The sequence below is a fragment of the Schistocerca americana genome, chromosome X (assembly GCF_021461395.2).
Source record: "Schistocerca americana isolate TAMUIC-IGC-003095 chromosome X, iqSchAmer2.1, whole genome shotgun sequence".
Classification (NCBI taxonomy): Eukaryota; Metazoa; Arthropoda; class Insecta; order Orthoptera; family Acrididae; genus Schistocerca; species Schistocerca americana.
Genome location: NC_060130.1, coordinates 162,763,857 through 162,790,280, shown reverse-complemented (window position 1 = coordinate 162,790,280; position 26,424 = coordinate 162,763,857). Strand labels below are relative to the sequence as shown.

At 40.5% G+C, this 26,424-nt stretch overlaps 1 protein-coding gene across 1 annotated transcript in view; it reads left to right on the top strand.

The window, feature by feature from the left end:
* Positions 1-439: 439 nt before the first annotated feature.
* LOC124555883 overlaps positions 440-26,424 on the top strand; it is a 238,476-nt gene continuing 212,491 nt past the window's right edge. The window contains exons 1-4 of the mRNA XM_047129944.1: positions 440-477; positions 3,008-3,076; positions 3,511-3,579; positions 20,711-20,791. Coding sequence (XP_046985900.1) covers positions 468-477; positions 3,008-3,076; positions 3,511-3,579; positions 20,711-20,791 — 229 coding nt within the window. The 5' untranslated portion in view covers positions 440-467. The remainder of the gene's footprint in view (positions 478-3,007; positions 3,077-3,510; positions 3,580-20,710; positions 20,792-26,424) is intronic.

Genomic DNA, 26,424 nt, shown 5'->3' with positions numbered 1-26,424 from the left:
CACTGCCCTGCCCATGCCACCGCTCTCCCAGCCCACCCCACTCTCACACTCTTCTTTTTCTCAGGATCCACAGATCAGGTCTCTCTACCTACTCCATTTTTCCTCATTCTTCATATCCCCTTTCATTCTGCACTTTTCCCTGTACTTGCCAATTCTGTTCTATCTCCTCCCACTCTTCAGGCATATCCTCCCACTCCCACATTCTCCCATCTCCCTTTTGGCTGAAACATGTTTCACCCTCTTATTCTTCTCTCTGGGCTTCTTTTGCTCGCTTCTGGTCCACTATTATTTCGTACTTCTCAAGTGTGTTCGTATTTATTTTCCTTGTACTCTTGGTTTCTTATTCAGTTTCTGTGAAGTTGACGTGTCTATTGCTTTACTAATTTTTTTACAAATTTGTAGGTTCTGTAGACATCCGCGCGTCTCCTTTTACAAGATCACTTAGTGTGACGAGAGAGACTGAAGCTATGATAGACAGTAAGTTGTACACTTGAAATTATTTGGTGAACTGTGATTATTATGCAAGTAGACAATGTGCTAGCCCATTGCATCTAGTGTTATTAAACCTGTTCGGAATTTCTGAAATTTCATTATTAAGATCGCATTAGTCAAGCGACATAAAATAAAATAACTTCCATCTCAGGAGAAATCCTTCGTTGTTTTTGGAACAACTCATGAAATTGGTACTAGCTATTTTTTAATTATGTGTCTGTGGAAATTATGATACTGAAATACTACATATGTATGTGGGAAAGCACTCCGCACATATAATCTTTATAGCAATTGCATGTCATTCTGAAATGAGCATGGTGAATTTATAAATAGAATCTTTACCAGTAAAATGTTATGATTGTCTTCATCTTCTTGCCTGCCCCTTCGCCCTTCCTGTTTTCTTCCTCATCTCTTCTCCTTTTGTCCCTCCTGTCCCTTTGTCCTAATGTGCGTTCTACCTTCTGTGATAACCACTCAAGCCATTCTCTTCTTGGTCATGAAACTGTCGAAAAGGTGGTGTAGCAACTGCAGTAGGCGGTGCTTCTGTCGGGTGTGCAGCCTTGGCCAGTAGTTGCTGCACCGTGTTGAGTAGTGCAGGAATGGCATCTAACGCTTGCGGCTGTGGCGCTTCAGCAGGGGGTGGGACAGGATTAGTGGGCATATTGGAGGACACAAATGTAAAAAATTAATAGGCAAGCAATCTAAATAATTTCAAAATCAAAGAAATTTTCTACAGCACCCACCTGAAAACACTGATCAGCAAAAACGACAAGAAGCTGTTAGAGCAATATGTGCTCCTCCAAAGTAAAGACGAGAGAATGAAAGTGCCAGCACAAAAAACATACATATTTCTGTGGCTGTTGGCACGTAGCTCGCTTGAAGATTTGTTGCAAGTTGTTGGGTCTTGCCCACTCATCTCGTATAGAGGGTGCCTAAGGAATGTTGTGTTCTCGGAATGCTATACAATAATCCAGGCAAATAACATTAGAAGTTTTATTTCTATGAAGCAAATTGACAATACTTAACTTGTATTGACAATGGTGTCGCAAACGATGGGCGACCTACAACATAAGTCCAAGTTATTGCTATACAAAAGTTTCCTGCAAGTTGACACACAACACTGATAACTGATCTGGGAGTGCCGGTCTACAACTCTATACTGTCCACTAATGCCCATATAGAGAGCCGATCTGAGCGACCGAGGCTGGCAGGAGGGGCGCTTACGTCCACTTCGGCTCAAGGGTGCTCCTGTTGTGGTGCAGTCCTAATCTGCACACCATTGGCTGACGTCGTTTTAGCGCCTTCTCTGGTCTTCCGTTCTTTGTCGTCGTTCCAGTGCTTATGGTTACGCCAGAACAAACTACATAGTAGAGCTGCTTGTCCCCAGGAAATAAAACAGCTGCTGTACTCCTTTGTATTCAGCTGTGCTGTGCTACAGACACAGCAGGGCCATGTTGGCTACTGTTAAGTCCGTTAGTCATACATACTGTTATTCCTGCAACCACCAAGAAAGTTGCTGACCATCATAAAGAATCTCTCCACAGAATGCCCGCCGAAATGGTTGAACCTGCTGCATGTGTAACTATGTAAGTGGCTCACACAAGCCATGCCACAGTGTTACAAGCAATGGTTTGTTGGGTTTATTTCCTTAACACTGAAACGGTTGATGAAATTTGGTGATGGTCACAAGCTTGTGTGTGTGAGTCAATACTGAAATTATGAAAACAGTGTATGTTTTTACAATAAGTGCAATTTGAAGTTCCCATCTCTTTGACTCGGACCCCCAACCCCATTTCCCTTGCTCAAGACATCTCACCTGATTACCCAGCCCCCCCCCCTCCCCCCAAATTGCTCCTTCCATTCTCTCAGTCCTCCCCCCACCCCCACCCTGCAAGAAAATGGCTGATCCATTCTACCCTACACCAGGTTCCCTGGAATTGGCTGACACTTACCTGGCTTATCCCCCCCCCCTCCCCCAACACACACACCTCTAAGTTTTTCCCCACTCACTCCTATCTCCACAATCTCTCCCCCCCCCCCCAAAAATCAATCTCTCTCTCTCTCTCTCTCTCTCTCTCTCTCTCTCTCTCTCTCTCTCTCTCTCTCTGTGTGTGTGTGTGTGTGTGTGTGTGTGTGTGTGAGTGAGTGAGTGAGTGAGTGAGTGAGAGAGAGAGAGAGAGAGAGAGAGAGAGAGAGAGAGAGAGAGAGTGCGTGCGCGCGCGCGCGCACGCTAGGCATGTATCCTTCCAGCCCTACTTATTCCCATCCCTTACCATTGCTGGTATGTTTTCCTCCCTTGTGCTGTCCATATTGGGACTCTTTTCCAGCCCCTTCCTTCACTATATCATTAGAGCCTTCTCCATTCCTTTTCCATGTGTAGTATGGTTTTGTTCCAACCTTCTACTGTTGGTTTATTATGTTCTTTTCAATATGTAAGTGTATGTTTGTATTGTCTTTAGATAGATTGCTTTCAATAGTTTTTTGCAGAGTTTCTAAGTGTGTTACAAATCCACAGGTGCTGCAGATGTCCAGCCATCTTTGCGTGAAAAAAGTGTGTCAAAAGAGATTGAAAATCTGACACAAAGTAAGTTGTGTACCTGAAGTTATCTGATGGTCTGTAACTATGGCTTTGCAAGCCGACTGGGTAGTTGCTAATTACATCTATTGTTTGTTGACCTAGTCATAATTCTGCAGTCATTCCCCCCCCCCTCCCTCCCCCCTCCCCCCTCCCCCCAGGCGTGTATCTGCCCAGCCCTACTTATTCCCATCCCTCACTATTGCTGGTATGCATTCCTCCCTCATGCAGTCTATATTGGGACTCTTTTTCAGCCCCTTCCTTCACTATATTACTAGATTCTTCTCCATTCCTTTTCCCATGTAGTACGTGTGTGTGTTCCAACTTTCTACTGTTGGTTTATTGTATTGTTTTTAATATGTAAGTGTATGTTTGTATTGTATTTAGATAGACTGCTTTCAACAGTTTTTTGCAGAGTTTCTAAGTTCGCTACAAATCCACAGGTGCTGCAGATGACAACCCATCATCACGTGAAAAAAGTGTGCCGAAAGAGATTGAAAATCTGACACAAAGTAAGTTGTGTACCTGATATTATTTAATGGTCTGTAACTATCACTTTGCAAGTGGACTGGGTAGTTGCTACTTGCGTCTATTGTTTGTCAACCCAGTCATGATTTCTGCAATTTCATTATTAAGATTGTAGTAGTCAAGCCATCGCATTTCTCTTAGCAGACTGAATAAAATCTCGTTTTTCGTCATATACTCTTTCAATCTCTCGGATACATTTTTAGTTGGTAGGCATATATATTTTTTCTGTCATTGGTCTTGGTTTTGTGTCAATCTTGGCAGTGGCAACGAATTTACTATGTGCTTCATGGTAGTTTATCTGGATTCATGTTTTCTTGTTCATTGTGAGGCCTACTCCTGCATTATATGTATCTGGTTTTGTTTTGAGATCCCAGTACTCACATAACCAGAAACCTGTCCTTCCTGCTGCTGCACTTCACCAATTTCTACTATATAAACCTTCGTCCTCAAGGGCCCAGCATTCATTTGCTGGATACAGGCTTGGCCACCCTGGGGAATGGTAAGTACCGCCAGTCCTCTTTTCACCGTAAGCTCTGGGCATGCTTCAGTGACCACCATGTGGTGTGATGGTGGAACATTGTGTGTGACAGGGAATGGGGATCTTAGCTTGACCGTCCAGATTGTGAGGATGGCCAAAACCTCTATAAAAAACCTCCAATCTCAAGACGTGCTGCATGCTGATGAGATGCATGGCTGTTGATGTGAAACAGTCATTAGTGGGCAACCTCTGGGGAACCTGGAGTTACATAAGGCCTACCTAGACACACAGGGCTCTATCCAGATAGACTTTTCTTTCCCTAGCTGCTTGATAGAACCTTCAAAATTCTGTCCTCCTCCCAGTGGAAAGGGTGGGCCGCTGGTAGGTACTAACATCCAATAAAATGAGGGGGCTCGTGTAGCCAGTCCTCCTGGCTCAGGAGTTCCTTCCAAAAATTTTGTCTGTAGTAACAGAATGGATGCTGGTAATCAGAATGTCTTTAATACTGGAAAGGAAAGAGGATAGCTTCAATAAAGTTTTGCCTTTCTATATTCATAAAGGCTTAGAAGGCATTACTAGCACTTTAAAATTAGTCAAGCAATTGTGTTATTGGTCACTGCTGGTAGAAACTTCTAGTTCCCAACAAGTTAAGATCCTGGAGAAAGCTCAATGCCTTCGGGAACATGCTATTTAAACTGAGATACACACCACCTTGAATTACAGCAAACATGTTAGGACATGCAGTGATCTGGGGGATGTTCCCAAGGAGGAATTGAACGATGAGTGGGCTCCAGAAGGTATAATTGACATACGTGCAAAACTTTGTGAAGAGGGTAGATGGGGATCTTCTGAAATCCATCTCCTTTATCGTGACATTCAATAGCACGAAACTTCTTGAGCACATTAAGGCAGGTTTTGTTTACCTAAGCATGAGGCCTTATGTCCCAAACCCAATGCGCTCTTTTAAATACCAGTGGTGTGGTGATACTACTCTTGAGTGTCATGGAGATATCAATTGTGACAAATTTGGTAAGGTTGCCCATGAAGGAGTCACTTGTTCACCTCCTTTGAAGTCTGTGAATTGCACTGGGATTCAGCCTGGCTGGAGTTGTGACTGCAGCATGTATCTTGAAGAACAAAAGATACAAAAGGTTAAGACTATGAAGTACATCTACTATGGTGAGGCCAAAGAGATGTACAAGGCCATGTTGCCCCAAACAGTCACTACCTTGTTTGCTTAAGTTCCTAAACAGCCAGTGCAGAAAGCCAATACTGTTACATGAATTGATGTTACTACTGGCAGTACTAGTACCTGCATTTGTCAATTCACTAGTGCTGCTGCAGTTATATTGAAGTCTGTCCCTCCCCCAAGAACATCAGAAAAGGCTATGGTTGCCGACATTGCATGGGTCCTTGCTCCTCCAAAGATTGTCTGGCCCATCGTCCAGCACTGCCACTACCATTACCACAGTTCTGGCTCCGAATCCTCCTCAGACAAAGAAGTCAAAGTTGAAGGTGAAGAAGCACCCACTGACGGAGATGGGAAATACATAGTCCAATGATGTGACATCATCCTCTCTGATGTCTCTATCGACTCTTCTTCAGAGGTGATGGACCTTCATGGCAGTCTAGGGCAATCATCTTGCCTCAAGGCTGAGCATCCAACTGTTGCGGGCTCCCCTCCTTGACAAAAATTCTTGGGTGATTGTGCTACACCCATGATAGATGCACCCATCCTACAGCAGAACACTATTGGGTTCAGGACAGATCTGGAGGAACTGAAACTCCTGGTACAGGAATGCCCTGTGTGCTTGTGTATGCAGGAAATGCATTTTAAAACTTCTGATGGCCCTGTACTACAGGCGTATACCCTCTTACCACAAGGACAACCTGACTGGGGGAAGGCAGAAGGGAGGGGTCACTGTGTTTGTCAATAATGTGCGTCAGACCTCTAATCTCCCACTGGCTACTGACCTACAAGTAGTTGCAGCTGAAATCCACGTGTATCAGAGGATGACTGTTTGCTCACTTTATGCCCACAAGATACAGTAGACTCTGAGGCTCTCATAGATTGTATGGAATAACTCTCCCGACCATTTCTTCTACTGGAAGATTTCAATGCCCATCATTTCTTGTGGGGCTCAACCTCTATTTGCCTTCAGGGTTATGTTTTGAAGAGCCTCATGATGTCTCACGAGCTGTGTGTCCTCAACTCAGGCACTCCCACTCATTTCTGTGCTGCTACTGGGTCTTTTTCGGCTATTGATTTCTCTCTAAATTCTCCAGCTCTAGTGGACTCTGTTCAGTGGGAAGTCATTGACAACCTTCATTTCAGTGAACACTTCCCACTCTGCATTCATCTAGTGGCTGGAACATTACCTGCACAGGAGCCACCAAAATGGATCGTCAGCAGGACTATCTGGCTATTGCTCCAAAAGCTAGCTACGTTTGAACACTGCAACAGTGTCCAGAAACAGGTGGACCACATCACAGTGTGATGTATCATGATACTGACTTATCCATCCCATAGTCCTCAGGTCATCTTAGGAGGCAACCTGTTCCTTGATGGACTAGTGAGCACTGCTCAGCAATCTGGAACAGGCTTGCGGCTCTTCGACAGTTTAAGTACACCCCAACAGCAGACAACCTCACAGCCTTTCACGTTGTGAGAGCCAGGGCTCGATGCATCATTAAGGAGAGCAACAACAGACAACTTCACAGCCTTTTGGGTTGCGAGAGCCGAGGCTCCATGTGTCATTAAGGAGACCAAGAAAAGGCCATGGCAAGCATTCCTGGAGTCCATCAACCATCCCCCTTCTTCACTGATAGCAGTAGTGCTGAAATAGGTGCGTCTCCAATCAACGCCCGGAGACATCGCTCAGATGATGGCAGAGCATTTTGCAGTGATTACTGTCTGTGCCAGCCAAGATCCAGTGTTTTGCCCCAACCATGCGACTGCAGAGAAGTGCAAGTTGAACTTCAGCTACCACAATTCTGAGTCTTACAACTGCCCTTTCTCCATGTGGGAGCTGGAATCAGCACTGTCTGAGACTATTGATTCTGCACCTGGTCACAACCAAATCCGGTACTGTGTGCTTTAACATTTGCCAGCAGCTTCACAGGAAATCCTCCTGGAATGTTTTGATTTTATATGGCAGACAAGCAACTTTCCCAACTTTTGGAGAGAGGCAATTCTGATACCTCTCCTCAAACCAGGAGAGCACTGCATGTGTCCCAGTAGTTACCGGATCTTCATCTTAATGAGCTGTGTAGGAATGGAGCAAATGATGAACCATCGTGTGGAGTCCGGTGATTTCGGTCCATTGTCAACAATCTGACCCTACTAGAGGTGGCTGTTTTCCTACATAAACAGCACTGTCGTGACATATTCTTTGAAATCAGTAAGATGTATGACACTACTCGGAGACACAATATTCTTGTGCGACTCCATCAGTGGGGCTCTCATGGCCACCTCCCCATTTTCATATGGTCCTTCCTGTGTAAGCGCTCTTCTAGGTCTCGAGTTGGTGGCGTGCTGTTGGATCATTTTGAGCACCAGAGTTGTGTTCCTCAAGGTAGTGTCTTGGACGTTGTCCTCTTTTTCCACAGCCATAAACAGTATCGCTTCTGTGATAAGAAGTCCTGTATACTGATACTTGTTTGCATATGATTTTACCTATACCTTTATCTGTATCACCTCCACTTTTGCAACAGTGACCAGTCAGTTGCAACTTACAGTGCAGAAGTTAGAGGAGTGGGCTGGAAAGGTGGGTTTTCAGATAAGTGTGTGTGTGTGTGTGTGTGTGTGTGTGTGTGTGTGTGTGTGTGTGTGTGTGTGTGTGTGTGTGTGCGCGCGCGCGTGTGTGTGTGTGTGTGTGTGTGTGTGTGTGTGTGTGTGTGTGCATTTTAATCATCCTCGTTGTATTTTTAATTCACCTGACTTGCAGATGAGGGACACCATTCTAAATTTTAAACTCTCATTGAGGTTTCTGGACCTTATTTTTTACTCCAAATTGTTGTGGTTACCGCACCTGAGAGAGCTGAAAGCCAGAATCCAGAATATTATAAAGTGCTTTAGCCACAGGTCTTGGGGAGCAGAGGGCACTTCTGCTCCAGTGTTATAGGGCTTTTGTGCATTCATGGCTAGACTATGGATGTGTGCAGTTTATTGGTCAGTAAGGCCTTCTTATCTGAAGATTATTGACGCTATCCATCATGAGGAGATTAGACTGGCCACAGGTGCCTACAGGCCTCTATGCTGAGGCTGGGGAACTGCCACTCTTCGTCGATGGAAGTTTCTCATGGTGCATCACTCTTGTAAGTTTCTTGCAGTTGTGACTTCACCTGCATACCATACTGTTGTTCATCCACCTCTGGAATGCATTTTCTCTAGTGTCCACTAGCAACAATGCCATTTGGGATCTGTGTGCAGTGTGTGCTGGAGTCACTTGGTGTGGAACACACACACACCACCATTCTGGGATTTTAACTGCCTGCCACCACGGTTACACCAGAGGTCCAGAGTAATTTTAAATTTGGTTGTTTTCTCTGATCGCGTCCTCAAGGGCCGACTGCCTTGAGACTTTACCATTTTCGACGCAAATTATATGCGATCTTCCAGGCACTGGAGCAGAAGGCATGTGCTTCAGGTGTTAAATTCCTTGTCTGTTCTGATTCTCTGAGTGCTCTTCACTCTCTACAATGCTTTTACCCAGCAGATAAAGCAGTCCTGAATATCCAGGATGCTCTCTTCAGCCAGGGAAGGTTTCTTTCTGTTGGGTACCATGGCACATGGGTATTGCGGGGAAAGAAAGGGCAGAGGTAGCAGCCAAGAAGGCATGTTGTGGTCCTCCTCCTCCTATTTAAGTGTGCCATCCCCCTGCATACTATCGTCTTGCTGTTGCAATACAGAGTCATGTGTTGATGGGAGGAGGAGTGGCTGAAAGTGACAGATAATAAGCTGCATACAGTAAAGCCCACTATGTGGCCATGGCATACCTCCTTTCAGCTACAAAGACAGGATGCAGTCCTCCTTAGTCATCTTCACATAAGCCACAGTCCTCCTATACATGACGTTTTGATCCGGCGTGACGACCGTCTAATGTGTGGTGCTTGTAGCGTACAGACCACTGTCGGCCACATTTTAATACACTCTTTTATTTTTGGACCAAAGGGCAGCAGCAGATTTGCTGCAGATCTGCCCTCTACTTTAAGTGACATTCAAACAAATGTAGTGAGGCTTTTAAGGGTTTGTTATTTCTCCAACTTGTTTCCAGTAATTTTAGGGAGATGTTCTTAATGAGGGTGAATGGCTCACCTATGTTTTTTGTAAATTGTTAGCCAGTCACATATCCCTGTGCCATAGTTTTAGATCTGCTGTCTTTTTTTTCCTTCTGTTTTCTTCCCAGGTGTAGTATCTGCCGCTATTTCTCCTTTGTTTTACGGCATGTGATATGAAGTGCTTGTGTGGATCAACACGAGTGCTGGAGTGAGTGAGTGTGCCAAAGGTTGTAGCACTTTTATCCATATTCAATTCTGTTAATATTTGTGAGGTCACTGACAACTTCCCCATTTACATGCTTCAATCCACAGTGACAGATTTGTTATTTTTATGATTATGATATCATTCTGTTTCATGCATGGAGATTTGAAAGGAGTGACTATTTTACCTCAGGAATATTTTACCCAAGGCATTGCCATGATGTTTAGACCATACAGTAGAACTGCATGTCCCCAGGGCCTAAAATCAGCTGCCGTTCTCCTATGCAGTTAGTTGGTTAGTTACTTGTTCCATAAATCAATAGAACAGCTATTCACACCATGGGTGGTTGCTGAGTTATGGGAATATTTTAGGCCATTGCGGAGAGAGTAGATGTGAGAGAGGAAATGCTGACGTAATCCACGATTGGTGTTGCCAGCACAACCATTACTGCTAGGTTGTGGCAGCAAAGGAAAAACAGTAAAGTCGACGTGAAGTATTCCAGACTGAGCCAATATGTGACAAAGATGCCCAGCTGCCACCTTTTCTTGCATAACTTATAACTTGGTCTCATTTTTTGAATGTATTCCTGATGTACTGTAATCAGCAACAAGATTGATTGTCCACCTTTGAAATTCAAACACTGAGTCTCAAAGAGTGTGCTTGGTCAGAATTAAGGAAATGGCCATTTACAGCTAGTGAGCTTTTATTGGCTGGCGACTTGCTATGTTATCCAACAGCCAGCGCACTAACACGTAATAAGTTTACAGACCAAAGCCTATGAAACATTTGAAATTCATAAAATATTGTATTATAAAGTATAAACAGGCACAGAAGGTATAAATCAGTCGGTGTGAGAATTTCATTCCTCTCCTCCTAAATAGCAATTTTACCAACACTCATAACATCAACTGAAATAACCAAATCGCAAATCCATAAACAAATGAGAAAGAAATTTCAAATTTTTATGTTGTATAATAGACATATTAGGAAAAGTAGTGGGTTTTGCCACTAGTAATACTGTAGGGTATGTAATTTAAAAGACTGTAACTTTTGCTAATGATGTAAGGGGTTATTGAGCTATTCCCCAACACACTACGGCCTCAAATTATACCTTAAAACACATAGTTTTGAGAGTTCTTTTATTTTATGTCCGCCTCATAAATAACAAAAATTTATAGCCTACATAGTGAAATAAACTGAAAACACTGGAATACGGTGAAAATTGCCAGATGGTAAGATCTCAGATGTTTGTAACATCTTGCATGTTTGTTTTCCACTTGCAGCCAGACATAACACTAATGCAGTGGCTTCTAGCATATACAGTGATAAACAACAAACTTTCTTGGTGCCATGTTCCAGTGTACAGCTAATGTGACCGGTGTGTAGAGAACTGAGTGACCACGGCTTCCACTTATGTTCAGTCTGTATAGTTATACCTTGTACGCCCTTTACTACTGTATATTAATTTTACTTACAGTAGATCTGCTCAGAGCCTGTCGACAGAATCTGGAATGTATCGTGCCTCTAACAACTGCAACCGACATAGGCTTCTCCATTTGCTATGTGTGGAATCACAATTAAAAAAGACGTGTTCAGTAAACATATGTGCAATGGATTTTTCGTATATTATTTGAATGCATGATGTCTGTTCCTTTGAAAGAACAGACACCACACAGATCCCACAGCCGTGAAACACCATAAGTAAATTGAAGGGGGACACTGCCAGCAGCTGCATGGGACATTAAGCGGAATCTGTGGCGATGAGCAAAAATGTGTACTGGACCGGGATTCGAACTCGAGATCCCGTGCTTACTAGGCAGGTGTGGTAAACACAGCGCCATCCAAGACACAGTGTTATCGCACTTCACGGACTATTTCAGTACGATTCCACAAATGCGTCCGACCTCCTGTGGGAATCTCTAAGTAGCGATCAGGAGTGTAATGGACATGGCTGCAGATAGGTAGCGCTCGGTGGGAGTGTGGATCGGCCGTGAGGTGTACTGTGATAGTTTGTGCAGTTGCAATAACGCTGTGTCCTGTATGGCGCACTGGTTACCGCACCTGCCTAGTAATCATGAGATCCCGGGTTTGAATCCCAATTCGGCACACATTTTGATTCATTGCCACTGATTCTGTTTAATGTCCAGCTGCAGCTGATAGCAGTGTTCCCCCTCCAATTTTTCGTATCCATTGCAGTCCTGAATGGTGTTTAATGTGTTGTGATGGCAGACAGATTCTTATAAATGTAACAGATTTCTGGGACAGAGAAACACTAAAATCACTGCAGACTTAACGTTATTTCATATTAATTGTTATAAATAAGTACCTGTTGTGAAGGAAAACCTGTGTGTATACACATGCTTTCACGAAACCTGCTGTTTTTACACTAGAGCAAGTGACAAGTTTGACATGTAAACAATGCACATTGGTAATACTACAGAATGGTCCACTTTGACTCCTCAGCGCAGTCACAATCTAATAACTATGTGTCTGTCTAGGGACAGCAAATCTTGGTGCCAATTGGGTGAGCCAATCAATTGCACTCGGCTGACTTTGGGTCTGCAGCTCGTAGCGCTTTCTGGTGGCAGACAGTGAAAGCTCACAAACAGTAGTCTATACTGCTGGGTTGTTTTGGTTATTGTTATTTGTTTATGGGAAGACAACTCTCATGTGAAAAATGGAAAAATATAGTTGCAGTCTGTGCACTGCAACATATGGCATTAATAAAACCATATATCAGCTAGTTGTCCAAGATACAGGGGCGATAATCAAAATTTTCCCAATGAATTTGAAACTCGCTTATGCAGAAAATTATGGAAAGAACGATGTTGCCATGACGTTCTTCTCCTCTCATACCAAATATATGTGTAATGTATTCCAAATTACATCAAAATCGGAACTGATGAAATAAAAATACTGTATATGTATTTGAACAATCTGATACGGAATGCCTTAAATGTCTCATTTGCTGCATGTACAGTTTAACATCTCATTTCTGAGACATTTATAAGTTTAAAACCTGTCTCAAAGAAACATGTCTTCATTAGCAATGAAAATTTTCTTTGCTTTTTATTTATCAGCAAAAACACTAATGGCAATCAGATGCCATGGCAGTTTTATTCAAAAGCTCACAATGATGTACAGTACTAAAGTAATCTTCATAATCAATAATCATGAATTTCTGCAACAAAATTTGCAACTTACTAGCAATTTATGCGAAATATCTTTACCAAGAAAATTTCCTAGGTCACTACCACTGAGGGCACTATGAAGACAGTTCACCCAATTTTCAAAATGTTAAAATGTTTCGTACTCTAAGAAAGCTATGTACAGGATTGCCACAAGTTCTAGAAATCGGAATTTCAAATATGTCAGGGAAATTGGGGAAATATCGGGTGGGGGGAGCAGAAAAATCTAGTTTTTGTCTCAGTAGATATAATGGTTTGTTTACTGAGATATCGTGCATCGTCACTGGTTGGGCGCAACTTAGTACGCGCATGACTTCCCTACTCCCTCATTCTTACTACTTCTCCCCTTTCTGCCATTCCCCTCAGCTTGCAGTCACTGCTGCCACCACTTCTTGCCGCTAGCCTAGCAGCTGCTGATTAGAAGCAGGGAGGCATGAGGAGTGGTTTGTTTGGACCTGAGTCTCAGAGACGGTTGACGCAGCGGCCAGAGATGGCGGTCATGTGTGTACAAGATGTGTCTGAGTGATTGTATGAATATGTGTGTGCTGTTGTTTTCTGACAAAGGCAATAACCAAAAATTTAGTTGTTAGAGAGTGATTGTCTTTTCTATGTGCCTGTCTGCGGCTCAGCGATCATCTTTACGGTGAGCAGCTACTTATTTTTATTCCTACTGATTCTCAGAGTATTTGCGCAACTTACCTGTTGCATGGAGTGATCACCATGATCTCATTTCATTAACATGGTGTCTGTGGCATGAGTGGACTTCCATAACAGCCCAAAACTGCAGGTCATTTCTACAGATATCTCTATAAAGGATATGGCATGCTGATCTGAAGCCATTCGGTTCCCATTAATGTGCAGGCCCTGCCCATCGAATCTAGTCTCACCGATCTGCCCGCAGTCCGGGTCTGTCCATATGTCGCATAATGCATCGGATTTTTGTGGTTTCCCTGGACTAAGGACTGCAGTGCTCCTGGACAGGCCAGAGGCCACGGGCGATGGATTTCAGGAATTGCGACTGTCTCACCACAAGTACATTGTACAGAGTGGCATTTCATAGACATTCTATTTATTCTAGTACATTCTGACACTTCAGAAGTAGTTTATATATTAGAAAGTATGGAAAATAAGAAGAAGAAAATTGTGCCAGTTGCTGGTAGTTTGCATGCTATGTACTCGTGTATTTCTTGAAAGAAAAACCATACAATATCTGTAAAATAATAGACGTAACACAGTGGGTAGTAACTCACAATAACGAACATAGTAGAATCAACATTTTACTGGCAGTCACCTATAGTGTTTGTTTAGACAACTGTTCCCTGTCTTATACGCTTCTTTCAAGAGGCCTACTTTTTTCCAAGGTTATTTCTGAAACTAGTGAAGGTATTTTAAATCTGTCTTGCGGCTCCAACGAAATGCGTATTTTTGTCACCAAGTGAGTTTCGCTGTATTGAAATAAAATAATATCAGTGGTCTTAATGAAACAGATATACCATTTCCCTTGCTTTCTCCATCTGAAAATAGTTCATTACAAAAGATGTTGCAATGTTAGTACTTAAGATTTTTGCGCACACCTTTGGAAATACAGAAGTCCTTATATATTTTTGTTAACTTACGCTGTTAGTTACCCTCGATCTCAAAATTTGTCAGGGAAAAATGCTAAAACTTGTCAGGAAATTAGGGAAATATCAGGGAGTTTCACTTGGGGAAACTTGTGGCGACCATGATGTATAGACCATCCTATAGTAATAGACTCATTAACCTAACTAGCTTGTATCACAAAGACTGTCCACTGAATTTGATTCTTCACTCCAGTGCAATACACCAGTAAATACTTCTGCACCTCCAGGGTTTTGAAATATAATTACAAGGCTTTATGTTATTGGCAGATTCAACCTACAGAAAGGAATTTTACATAAAAATACAAAGCTACTTGTAAACTGCTGTAGTTGTATACTAACTTCTCGAGAGAAGTTACTTAAAGGTCAAATTCAGCTCCAGGTTAATGAAAGAAACATGTGTCCATGACATTTGTGCAGCCATCAGTGATAAACATAGGATTCAGACCAATCTATTTATGTAGTCTGTAATCTGAAACTTATAGTTTTAGTTAAGGTAATAAGAACTGGAACACTTTCCTTGTGAAAAACTGCTTGTAGTTTGGAGAAAACTTTCATTTGCTTCTAGTTATGGGGTATACTGTTGAGAAAATTTTGTTAAGTCCTTCATTACTGTAAACTGTAGGTCCTAAAAACTGCATAAGCAGCCTAGGAACTTCGATACATCTTCAGTAATTAACATACAATTTTGAATTTCACGTGGAATGAATCAAAAGCTCCTTGTCCTAAAGGCCACTTAAGCCTTGACTATCTACCATCACGAAGTTCTACGAGCTGCTGATCCATAAAACCCGAAGTCAGCCGACCACAACTGATCAGCAACGAGATTTGCTGTACCTAGACACAAATAGTAGATGGTCACGACATTCTCTGATGTGAAAGTTGTTACCGTTTGACAGTTAGAGTGATACTAGCGCTCCAGGCGGTGAGAAAGCAGTCAGTCACATGTATCGTTAGGATAATGGTTGTTTCTAATTATTTTCTACTTCATTAATGGAGTAGTTACATTTTTGTATTCTATGCATTAGTAAGTCAACAAGAGACACAAATTATTGTGAAATACATCTAAAAATAGCCGAATCCGCTGACACAATGACATAAGTTGCAACTCGTTAATGAGGAAATACTTTTGAGTATGTGCGTGTATACTGGCAGGTTATTCCACTGAAAACAAGAGAATGTAAACACATTTCATGCATGGGAAGCATATATTTCTGTTGTTGTCTGTTGTTATTGTCTTAGGCACTTTCCTTGATTCTTGAAAATTTTTTATGGAGTTCTCCCGTTCTTACACCTAACTTGACTTTTTAATACGTGAGTGTTTTTGTATATGTAATAACTTTTGCTTCAAAAGTGAACGTGTTAAAGATTTTCACAAGTTGTGGCTCAGGTTTAGCAACAATTGTGAGATTGGTTCCTCCTGTGTTGGGAAACAGTTTTATGACTTTTGACAATTTATCATCATGTTTGTTAGGTTTCCCCTTAAGCTACAGTTCTGGTGGCTTATTTGATATGTCAAATAATGTGAGTATTACATTCCATATAAGTTTCCTTCTTTCCACCGATTTGGCTGAAAATGTAGTGAACAAAACTGTACTTCGTTGGGTAGGTATACAAGGTCTTTCTGTAAAAGGTCAGGTCTTCTGGTAGTTACTGGCAATTCGGTGTTGTTAAAGGAAAATGGCATTATTCAGTAAATGTCTGTATGTTACAAGAGAATAGTATATAAACCGTCCTGTAATGCACCATTTCTGATCTCCGAGGGTCCTTACAAAACTAAATAATCACAGATGTGGTGTAATTTTGTAGTTACTATCGATTGTTATGGCACCACGTACATTCCTTATTATAATAACTATGTTACAAATCAATGATGCACTCATGCGACATCGTGTTCAGAAGTAACATTTGCTGCCTGCTTGGGGCACCATTATCAGTGGGGATAACAAGATAGAGATGGAGTGGCACAGTGAATAAGGAAAAGTTTACAAGCAATACACTAGAGGTCACTGCACTCATATATTACCAGAGTATGCTTCACTGCCATTGGCTACAGTAGGAAAATGCATACCCCCACATGTTACAGTCTGACGCCTTTCACTGTACTTCACAGTTTTCGGTTTAATTACCAATGTTGGTCAATTTTTATTTTTTTTATGGGTAAGGACCAAGGAAATATCTCTCAAAAACATGCATGTTGATGTGTAATTTGTTCTCGTAGCATGTCAAAAAATAGCTTGATTACCTTGTACCCAGATAACAGCGTTAATTTCGTGACGAGTTTTGATTTGCTGTTACATATCTATGATTTTTTAAGAGCTGATGAAATTTATTACCACAAATTATTGTGTAAACAATGTATTGCATGTTTAATTTCCTTCACTTACACAGATTTTAAACAATTTATTGCTGAACATTAAGATTTTTAATCATATATGCCAATTACACATGGTTTTGCTCATATTTAGGTTTTAATGTTTTCCTCATTTCTGCATTTTTCTCAATTTGTTGTTTTTTAAGGCTGGACCACACAAAATCTATTTTAAGTTTTTGTGTAGACATTTGTCAGTGGAACATGAGGAGTTCCCCAGGAGAGATTATTTTGGGTTAGATTTGAAACTTGCTTTGCTACCTGTCAGACATTTTATGGTATTGGACAAATGATAATAAATTTTTGTTGCTGAATGTTGACCTCCTTTCTGAACCACTGACATCTTGAGTAATGGGAAATAAAGATCATTTTTGCCTCCAGTGTTGTCTGTATGGACATCACTGTTCTTATTAAATTGTGATGGATTATTTATGATGAATCTCATTAGTGAATGTATATGTATTGGATGGCACAGTTAAAAATACCTAGTTCCTTGAAGTGGTACCTACATGACATTGGTTTGGGAACACCACACATTATTCTTATTGCTCACTTTTGTGCAATCGGTACTTTGTTTCTAAGTGCTGAGTTACCCAGAAAATTATTCCATAAGACATTGAATGGGAATATGCAAAATATGTCAGGAAATTAATTAATTTGTTTCGACATTTGACAATTGTGTGAAGAGAAAACGTAACTGAACTTAATTGTTTGAGAAGCTCAGTAATACACTTCTTTCAGTTAAAATTTTCATCAATATACGCCCAAAAATGGGAGCATTCTACCCTATTCGCTGACTTCTGCTCAGGTGCTACATCAATTGTTGGTATGACTCTGTATGTTGTAACAAAACTGAATATACTGTGTTTTTCTCAAAATTTAGGAAGATTCCATTTTCTGAGAATCACTTATAATTATTTGTTAAATGTCACTTACAATTTCTACTGTTGCTTTCTATCTGATGGGAATTATTATAACACTAGTATTGTCTGCAAAAAGTACCAATTCTGTTTGTTGGGTGTTAAGTGGAAGATTATTCACATATATGAGGAATGGGAGTGGACCCAAAATTGAACTTTGTGGGTCTCCCATTGTGATCTCTCCCCGGTCGCTCAAACTTTCTACCCTTCTGACATGTTTGAATCATTCAGCACACTTTTTGCATTTTGTTTTCTATGTATGATTCAATCTAGTTGTGTGTATGCTCATCAGTTCTATAAAACTTGAGTTTTTGTAAGAGAGTAACATGATTTACACAATCAAATGTTATGGAAAGTTCACAGAAAATGCCAACTGGCAATATTTTATTACTTGAGACTTTTACTATTTGATGAGTGAAGGTGTAAATAGCATTCTCATTTTAGCAACTCTTCTTGAATCCAAACTGTGATATGCTAAGTAAACTGTTTCTACTCAAGTGTGAGACTACTCTTGAATACATTACTTTTTTGAGTATTTTGGAAATATCTGTCAGTAAGGAAATTAAACAATAATTCTTTAAGTCTGTCTTGTTGCCTTTCTTATGAAGAGGTTTAACAGCTGCATATTTTACCCCGTGTGGGAAAAATTCCCTGTTCCAGTGATGCATATTGCATATGTAAATTGAATTTGACAGTAATATCTCTTTCTATATATTCATCATCTCATGTCACCTCTTTTAAAACAATGTATCCTATTCTCATTAATAATTGTATGAACCTGCCTCAGAGTGGTGAAGTACAATATTGTTTATTTACATTAATTGTGCATCATGAGGTAGAGCATTAACAATTGGGTAAACATTAATTATTTCAGCCTGAAAACTGTATACAAAAATGTTATCAATCAGTGTCCTACTATCATGCTGCATATGAGTTGAAAAATTGACTACAGAAATTAAATTGAAACACCCAAATATTGATGATAGGTCATTTTTCCTGTCCCTATCTTTTAAAAAATCTACTTTGAAATCTACCCAAACTGCTAACTGTTCTTATCTGACAGGTAGCTCAATAATGCATCTAGATTTCTCATAAATAACTGAAATTTCCCATAGAGGACATCTGTAGGCTGTTAAAAGTGTCAGAGAAGTATTCTGCAGCAGGAACTCGTAAGCACAAGCGTGTAGATTGTGATCAACAAAAAACTATTTGTTTCAGTGATTGTTGACTTCGTGTCCAACTTTTACACACATTGCAACTCCTACATTTTCCATGATAGTATTACTTGGAAGTGATACTAGTCTATAGCCCCTGATACATAACTTTTCGATCCCAGTTATTATGTGATATTCAGAGACGCACAGAACATCTAACATTCAGCTGTGCTGCATGACCATTGTAGCAAGACTATGTTGGCTAATGTTAAAAGGCCAGCTAAATGAACCATCCAGACTGTTGTTCCCACAGTTACTGAAAAGATGTTAATCATCTTTAAGAAGCTCCACCAATTACCCACCAATGTTGTTGAACCTACTCTATGGCTATCTGTGTCATTTAGCCACACAAGCCAAGCCACAAGTTTCGGGGGATGTGTTATTTAAGCCGTGTAAAGTGACTTTGCCTCCAGTGGTATTATTAGGCTTAAAACTTAAACATTTATGAAATTCATTTGACCCCAGTTCCCGGCCTGGTATCCCCACTCCATTTTCTCAGTTCACGCACGCCCTCCCACAGAATTGGCTGGCACAACCTGTCCCAATGCCAGTGTCTCTGGCAGAAGTCCAGGTTGGGGATTTTTCTCTCTCATACATTCTTGAGCTTTCCGTGCTTGGACATGGTATATTAGAGTATGAATGCTTGGAGGAAGCAAGCTGTGGTTGAATGGAGAACTGTGGGGTTTGGAGGGCAGGGCCGCCCTGTCATGCAGCAAAGCAAATTTGGAAACAGTTAAAAATTTCTCAGAAAAACCAAGCAACCACCAACTTTTGTAATAATGGTCAGTTTGCAGCATCTAGAACATGTCAATAACAGAAAAAATGTATTGTAACATTTAAAAACTATGTCCAAATTTTATATCAGTTGATGTCACTTAATGTTAAAGTAAATGTTAACTCACTTTCCAGACACTCATGAGAAGATATCATTTTCTGAAAGCTGCTGGACGTACTAAGTGTATGCCCCTTACTCGTTATGTTTCGAGTCATTCTCAACCAACTGTAGAAACTTTTTGGATTAATAATTAATTCTTCTACATCCCAGTTATCCAGTACTTTCACCTTTCCTGCTGTCTCAACTTTCGCTTCAGCAAAAGAGAATTGTCTTACAGGCAGGAATCCATTATGTCACCTAATGTACATCCGACAATCTGATGAATACACATGCTGTGTACGAGCTCAAGTTGCTTCCAGTGTTGCATGCAGACTTAGAGTGGACATTTGGGCCATTCAAGTATGGGGTGATTGAATGAGCGTGACAGAAGTCGAATGCAGGTGCTCCCTGCATCCAAAATGAATATATTACTATCTGCCGGACTTTTGTGTAACAGTATGCTGCAAGCATTTCAAGCAAGCATAAAGGCCGGATGCAGACATCTACTGCCCCCTCCCTCTTCCCCCCTTCCACCTCTACATACCCGGAAACTGCCCCCCTCCCCTCCCCTCCCCTGCCGTATTATGTCACTGCAGTATCATCTCCAGTTTTTCCCGTCCACTCCTATCACCACAATTCCCACCTCCCCATCCTGGCTAGGCATGTGTCATCCAACCCCCACTCGTTCCCACCCTTCAAACTATTCTCTCGAGCATTCCACTCTCTTGCCATCCATTTGTGCCATCTTTCCTTGTTTGGTTCCCTCCCAGTATCATTAGATTTAATCACTCGTCCTTTTCCTCCTTGTGTGTGTGTGTGTGTGTGTGTGTGTGTGTGTGTGTGTGTTTTCCTTATGCTGTTTGTTTCTTGTGTTGATTTTACTGTGTAAGTCTGTATGTACTGTCCATATTTAGATAGACTTCTTTCAACATATTTTGCAGAGTTCCTAATTTTGCTGTAAACCTACAGGTGTTGCAGATGTCCACCCATCTTCACGTGAAAGATCAGTTAGTGTGTCAAAAGAAGCTGAAGATGTGAAATACAGGCCTAGTAAGTTTTATACCTGAGAGTATTTTATGATCTGTAACTGTCACTTTGCAAGCAGAGATGGACTAGAAAATGTGGCATCTGTTTTTGATGAAGTTAACATCAAACTTTTTGCTTGTTTGTAAATGATTAGACTTATAAATTTAAAGGGTTGTTGTGCTAAGAACATAAATGCAAAGCCTCAAAGTTTACTTATTTTCTAAAAAAGAAGTGGTGATTTGGGAGTTTTTTGACTCTAATGTTTGCTTTTGCAAAAATTTCGCTCCCCCCCCCCCCCCCCCCTCCCCCAAAGGTCTCTCCTTGTTTCCTTCTTTTGGCTGTGTTTAAGCTTCCAGCCGATGATGGTTTATTTTGAGAATCAGCGGTATTTTCCCACTGGTGAACAGAGTGCTTCTCTGATTTGAAGTGTTTATCAACATTATTCTTCTTTGCCCATCCAATTCGATAATTATGAAATCTCCAGAATTTTGATTATGACCTTTCATTGCCATTCATAGCTGTGTGACCCATGCTTGACAACTCTACAGATAGCACTGGGAAAATACTTGGCGTAAGTAGAACCAAAAATATCTCTATTTACACAGCTAGGGGAAGAGTTTCAGTGTGGTCTAAAAATATTTATCGATTTTGTTTTTCAGTCACTGTAATGCAGAGTTCCAGACTAGAGTATTGCACATGTGTTCCATATATGCGTGCTATTTACACTGCTTTTTTTGTGTGTGTGTGTGTGTGTGTGTGTGTGTGTGTGTGTGTGTGTGTGTGTCTACGACCCAGCGACCCAGGACAACTGGGAGATCAGGGAAGAACCCAGGAATTTTTTCATCTGGGAGAAAACCGGGAAAAACTTGGGAATTTTTTAGAATTCTGGGAATTTTTCATTGTTTTAGTCTTCAGTTACATTTTTGTAATTTTGACTGGTAAGAACCGATACTCTAACAAAGGATATTATTGTACCCCACTACTGCAGAATAATACTTCAACAATAAAAGATAAACGAAAGAAAAAAATGAAAATAACTTAAATTGCAAAGGAAATGCGCCATATACAACAACGACACACACTGCTCATGCAAGCATCTGCCAACAGCAAAATGTGTCAAAGGCTTTAGGAAGACTATACAATGCTTCATAACAACAAGTTGCCTCCGATGAACGTGAAGTCACAACAGTTTACATTAGATTTGTCTTAGCAGTTATGAGCGGGCTCATGTGCATGTGCAGTTGAGTCTTGTTTGAGCAGGAATGTGGCTGTTGGCTGTGCAATCAGTTGCAGCAAGCAGCTAGATGCTAGCGGGAAAAGGGGGTGCCAAATTCATATTCTTGAGGAAAAAACACTTGTTTCACAAAGCGCCTAGCATTCAGCGCATGTTTGTCTGTCGATTATTCATATGATTTTGAAAGACTTCCCTGTTGGTTTTTGAATACATTTTAAGTTGATTTCGGTATAAATCATTAATCTATTTTTGAATGCGTGTATAGTGTGCGTGATGTCTCTGTTAGGAGAATCCTTGTCACATCTAGAAATGAACTTTCCGGAGACACAAGGGGACGGGGCTATACGAGCTGAGCGGAGTAAAGCCGAATGGATGAATGCCAATCACTGTTTGATTATGTGGTTGATTGGGTTTGTGAATGATCCGCATTGTTATAATTACTAGCGAAATCCATAGATTCAGACTACCAGAGTGGAAATAAACGACTGACAGGAATAACAGGTGAGAAAGATTACGTATTATCTTCTCAGTGTATCCAAGAAAACGTATTTATGACAGAAAACTTTTGGCCAGATTGCTACACTAGTAAGGACCAGTTATACAGTCCCTGGCTAGCAGCCACGTAAGTTCTGTTCTGTAAGTAACGCAGAAAATGTGTTGTACGAACTCGTAATAATGCCTAACCGGAAAATAATCATGGGATAAGTAAACCTGTGATTCTGGCAGGCTTGGTGAAGTTAATTGGTGAACAAATTTTGACAATGACAGGAATAGCTGCAGAATTGGTGATGACAAGATTGTTTGTTAGAACGAGGAAGAATAAGATGATTCCAAATTTGTATAAAAATTTCTTAATACTGTTTTTAGATCTCATTCTTGAGAAGCTGGTGTGTATGAATGAAATGTGAAACTATTTCCTAACATAAAGCTTTTTTCTTGTAGCAGGCTTAACAAGCATTTGATATTGGTACTTCGGGAATTATATTCTGTCATATTATAAAAATGTCCATTTGTGCCAAAGCAGTCTCGTTTATTTGGTGCGTGTTACAAAATTGCTGCAGTATTAGAAAGACCTATTTTGTTTTATCTAGCAGACAGTGACAAAATAGACGTAATCAGTTCGAGAAACCACACCAGTCTTGGGTACTATTTGTGTTAACAGCTTTTTGAATATTAGATAATGATATTTCGATTTTTCTTGTAGCAAAACGTTTGACGATCTTTCACAGAAAGGAAAGCACGCCATGTAATGCTGTAGCAAGATTAGAGAGAAAAAATGCTACAAGCTAAGGATTGAAGAAATTTGTACTTTCTTGCTTGTCTCTTGTCTTTATTGGTTTTATGTATTCTATATTTCATTTCACAGAAAACAGCAAGTTATTAGCTAATAGGCAGTAAAGAGTGCAAATTTTCTGAAGAGTTCTTGTTCTCCTGTTTACAAATAATCCCATCTGCTATCGAGGTGGTGTTGTTTTTTTATTTTATTTTTTTATTTTTTTCAAAAAAAGAGGAGCAGGCTGCTACTACCAAACTGGCCGACTGGGAGCAGGAGAGGCACCACAGGACGTTTCAATTTCCACTGTCCAGAACATAGTTTGATGGCATCCATTAGAAAATATACACATTTCCATTCCACAGAGCGAAATACAGTGACGTGCGATAGAAGAATGCTTTATGAAGAGGTGTGGCACTACACTTTTGCATGCATGTCGTACATTTCCTCGAATACACGCTTCATGTTTCAGACTTTTCAGAAAGATGTGCACTACAAGATGAACATATTTTTGAAAATTCGATAATTTTTAGTATTTACCCGGTTCGCAAATATCGCAGATCCGGGATTGTCTGAGTTATAGTGGGTAGTCTCCATGTGACCCGTGTTTACATTTAGTGATTTTGCTGTTTTCTGTTTGTTTACTCTCATGTCAAATGAAAGCAAAATGGATATCTGTATCCGGGAGCTATCAAGTGAATTAAAATACATTCACATAATTACGGAAGGCTAAAATATGTCATTAGTTTCATATTCTATTTTATTTCCACCTTTCTGACAATCAAGCATTAATCGCCTTCAGAACAATGAAGTTATTTTTGTCCGTTTGCTAATGAAATTTGGCTTTTATTAACCTGTTCCACAGAGGCAGTCAATGTAGTTGAAACGAAATGTGTAATTCCACACTAATGGCTAGTTTCAACTGTTCGCTGCATTCCAAGGGCACATTTTCATCTTCTAGCACAAAAGGCATTATGCCATAATAAAGAACCAAACATGATATAATATAGTACTGGTGCTTCAAGAAAATTTACATCCCGAAAACCACACTGAAAAGCTTAATATCAGGTCAGGGTCTACTTCATTGGGAATCTGGACATACAAATGTCCCATTTAAATGTGCACACTTTAGTATGGTTCATGAAATTCGAATGCTCTTGGAGTATCCTCTGATGTCTTGTTTCTTTTATGACATAATGTATGATCATTCAATATTTTTACACGTACGTATATATGGGCTTCCTATGTCATGGTAGCTGCGCAAGTTCGGTGTCACCTATTATCTGCGCTCTCTTGCAACTGCTGAAACAAACCTATTTCTATTAGGTTGCGGGAAAATATTGCAAATGGTTGTTTGAAAAGCGTTACTTTCAAAGTAAATATCCTTTTATGTAAGTTGAACTATGTGCGAGAATCTACCATGAATTTCTTAAATCACAGAGTGTTTGACTCTCATTTAAAAATCAACTCTTTGATGACGAGCCATTTAGAAGAATTTTGAACCCTGAAGATAAGACATTTGTCATTATTAAAAATTTTACTGCCACATTTGTGTGATATATCTTGAAGTGTAACACACACAAAAAAAGATCAACATTATATGCGAAAGCTTAGCTTCTCTTGCAGCTTATTAACCTTAGAGCCCAATATTGTATGTGGAAGCTTTGCTTTTCTTGTAACAACACTATGTGTATTAATTTAAACTATTAACTTTCCCTGTTTGTGTGTTAGTGGTACTTAACAGTGTGTTGCTGTTGGCTGACTACATCACGTGCCCTATGCTCTGAATATCTGCTGTCATCGGCTGGCGAAATCACATGACATGAGCTATAACTGGCTTACAGAAGCGCATCGCAATCTCGATTTCAATGATTCGGAAAGTAACATGCGGTGTTTGGTGGAATTCCAATGTATACTTTCGTTATACGAAAATATGCAGCGTACATGTTGCTGCACATCAAAGATATTTCCAAAATGTGTCTTTTTCTCTGAGTTTTGTTTTCTAAAGTGCCAGGAAATTCTACACCTGTGTCTAAAACCATAACTATTTAGAGGATTAACAAGGGAAAATTTAACACAGAAAAAGCGAGTTTTCACCCTGGAGAAAGTGTATTTTTAACCTGGAAATCCGGGAATTTTTTTTTCCTTGTCCGTGTATACGCCCTGGTGTGTGTGTGTGTGTGTGTGTGTGTTAGAGAGAGAGAGAGAGAGAGAGAGAGAGAGAGAGAGAGAGAAAGCTGTCTCGCTCCGTGAAAGCTGGGTGAACTTATTTACATGGCCACTTGGATCCCAAAGCCAAGTGAGTGGACATCACTGGCTTGCAATCTCTCCCACATAGGCTGTGAATTTGCAGTGTGTGCATGTGTGTTACAGTTTGCTGCAATCAGGGTTGGACAAAATGTACACAAATGATGAACAATGAATGAAGATAATTTTGTTTGTTATTTGTGAATGACAAATAGTATTCAAAACATTATTCAATTACATGGATAAGACATTTATTTCTCATCTGTAAATAAAAAGTGTTATGAACCGTAGACGAGTTTGCAATCAAATTACATTTATTGCTCCAATTCTTTGTCAGCTATGAAACAAATGTGCCTTTTACTTTTAAATTAGTTTCGAGAACAACTCTTTATTTAAAATGCCTCAGCAGAAACTTGATTCGATGTTTGAAGATTTACCGCTGTGACACTAAAGGAAATATATGGTCCAGTCACATTAATGTTACCACCATCTGTTAAAATGTCAGTGTGCAATAACTGTTCACAGATGGCATGTGGCCGCACTAACAATGGAGGGTATATAAAGTGGATCAGGGGGATGCAGAAAACAATGCAGTCATTGTTGAAATGCAGAAATGGAGTGATGTATTGGACATCCAAAACGGTATGGTCATTGACTTTCAGGTCAAGAGTGAAAGCATTTCCAAAATGGCTAAGTTTTATAAACTATTTGCGTGCTGCTGCAGTGAAAGTATGGCATGGATGGCAAAATGCCCCTGTCCAAAACTGGTGTTGAGGCAGGCCACAGATGACAGGTGAAAGACAGCAGCGGAGGCACGTACGGGCAGACAGACATGCAACTGTTGAACAACTGACTGCCCACGTGGACCAAAGGGCTACCAACAGTGTTTCCTTAACGACCATT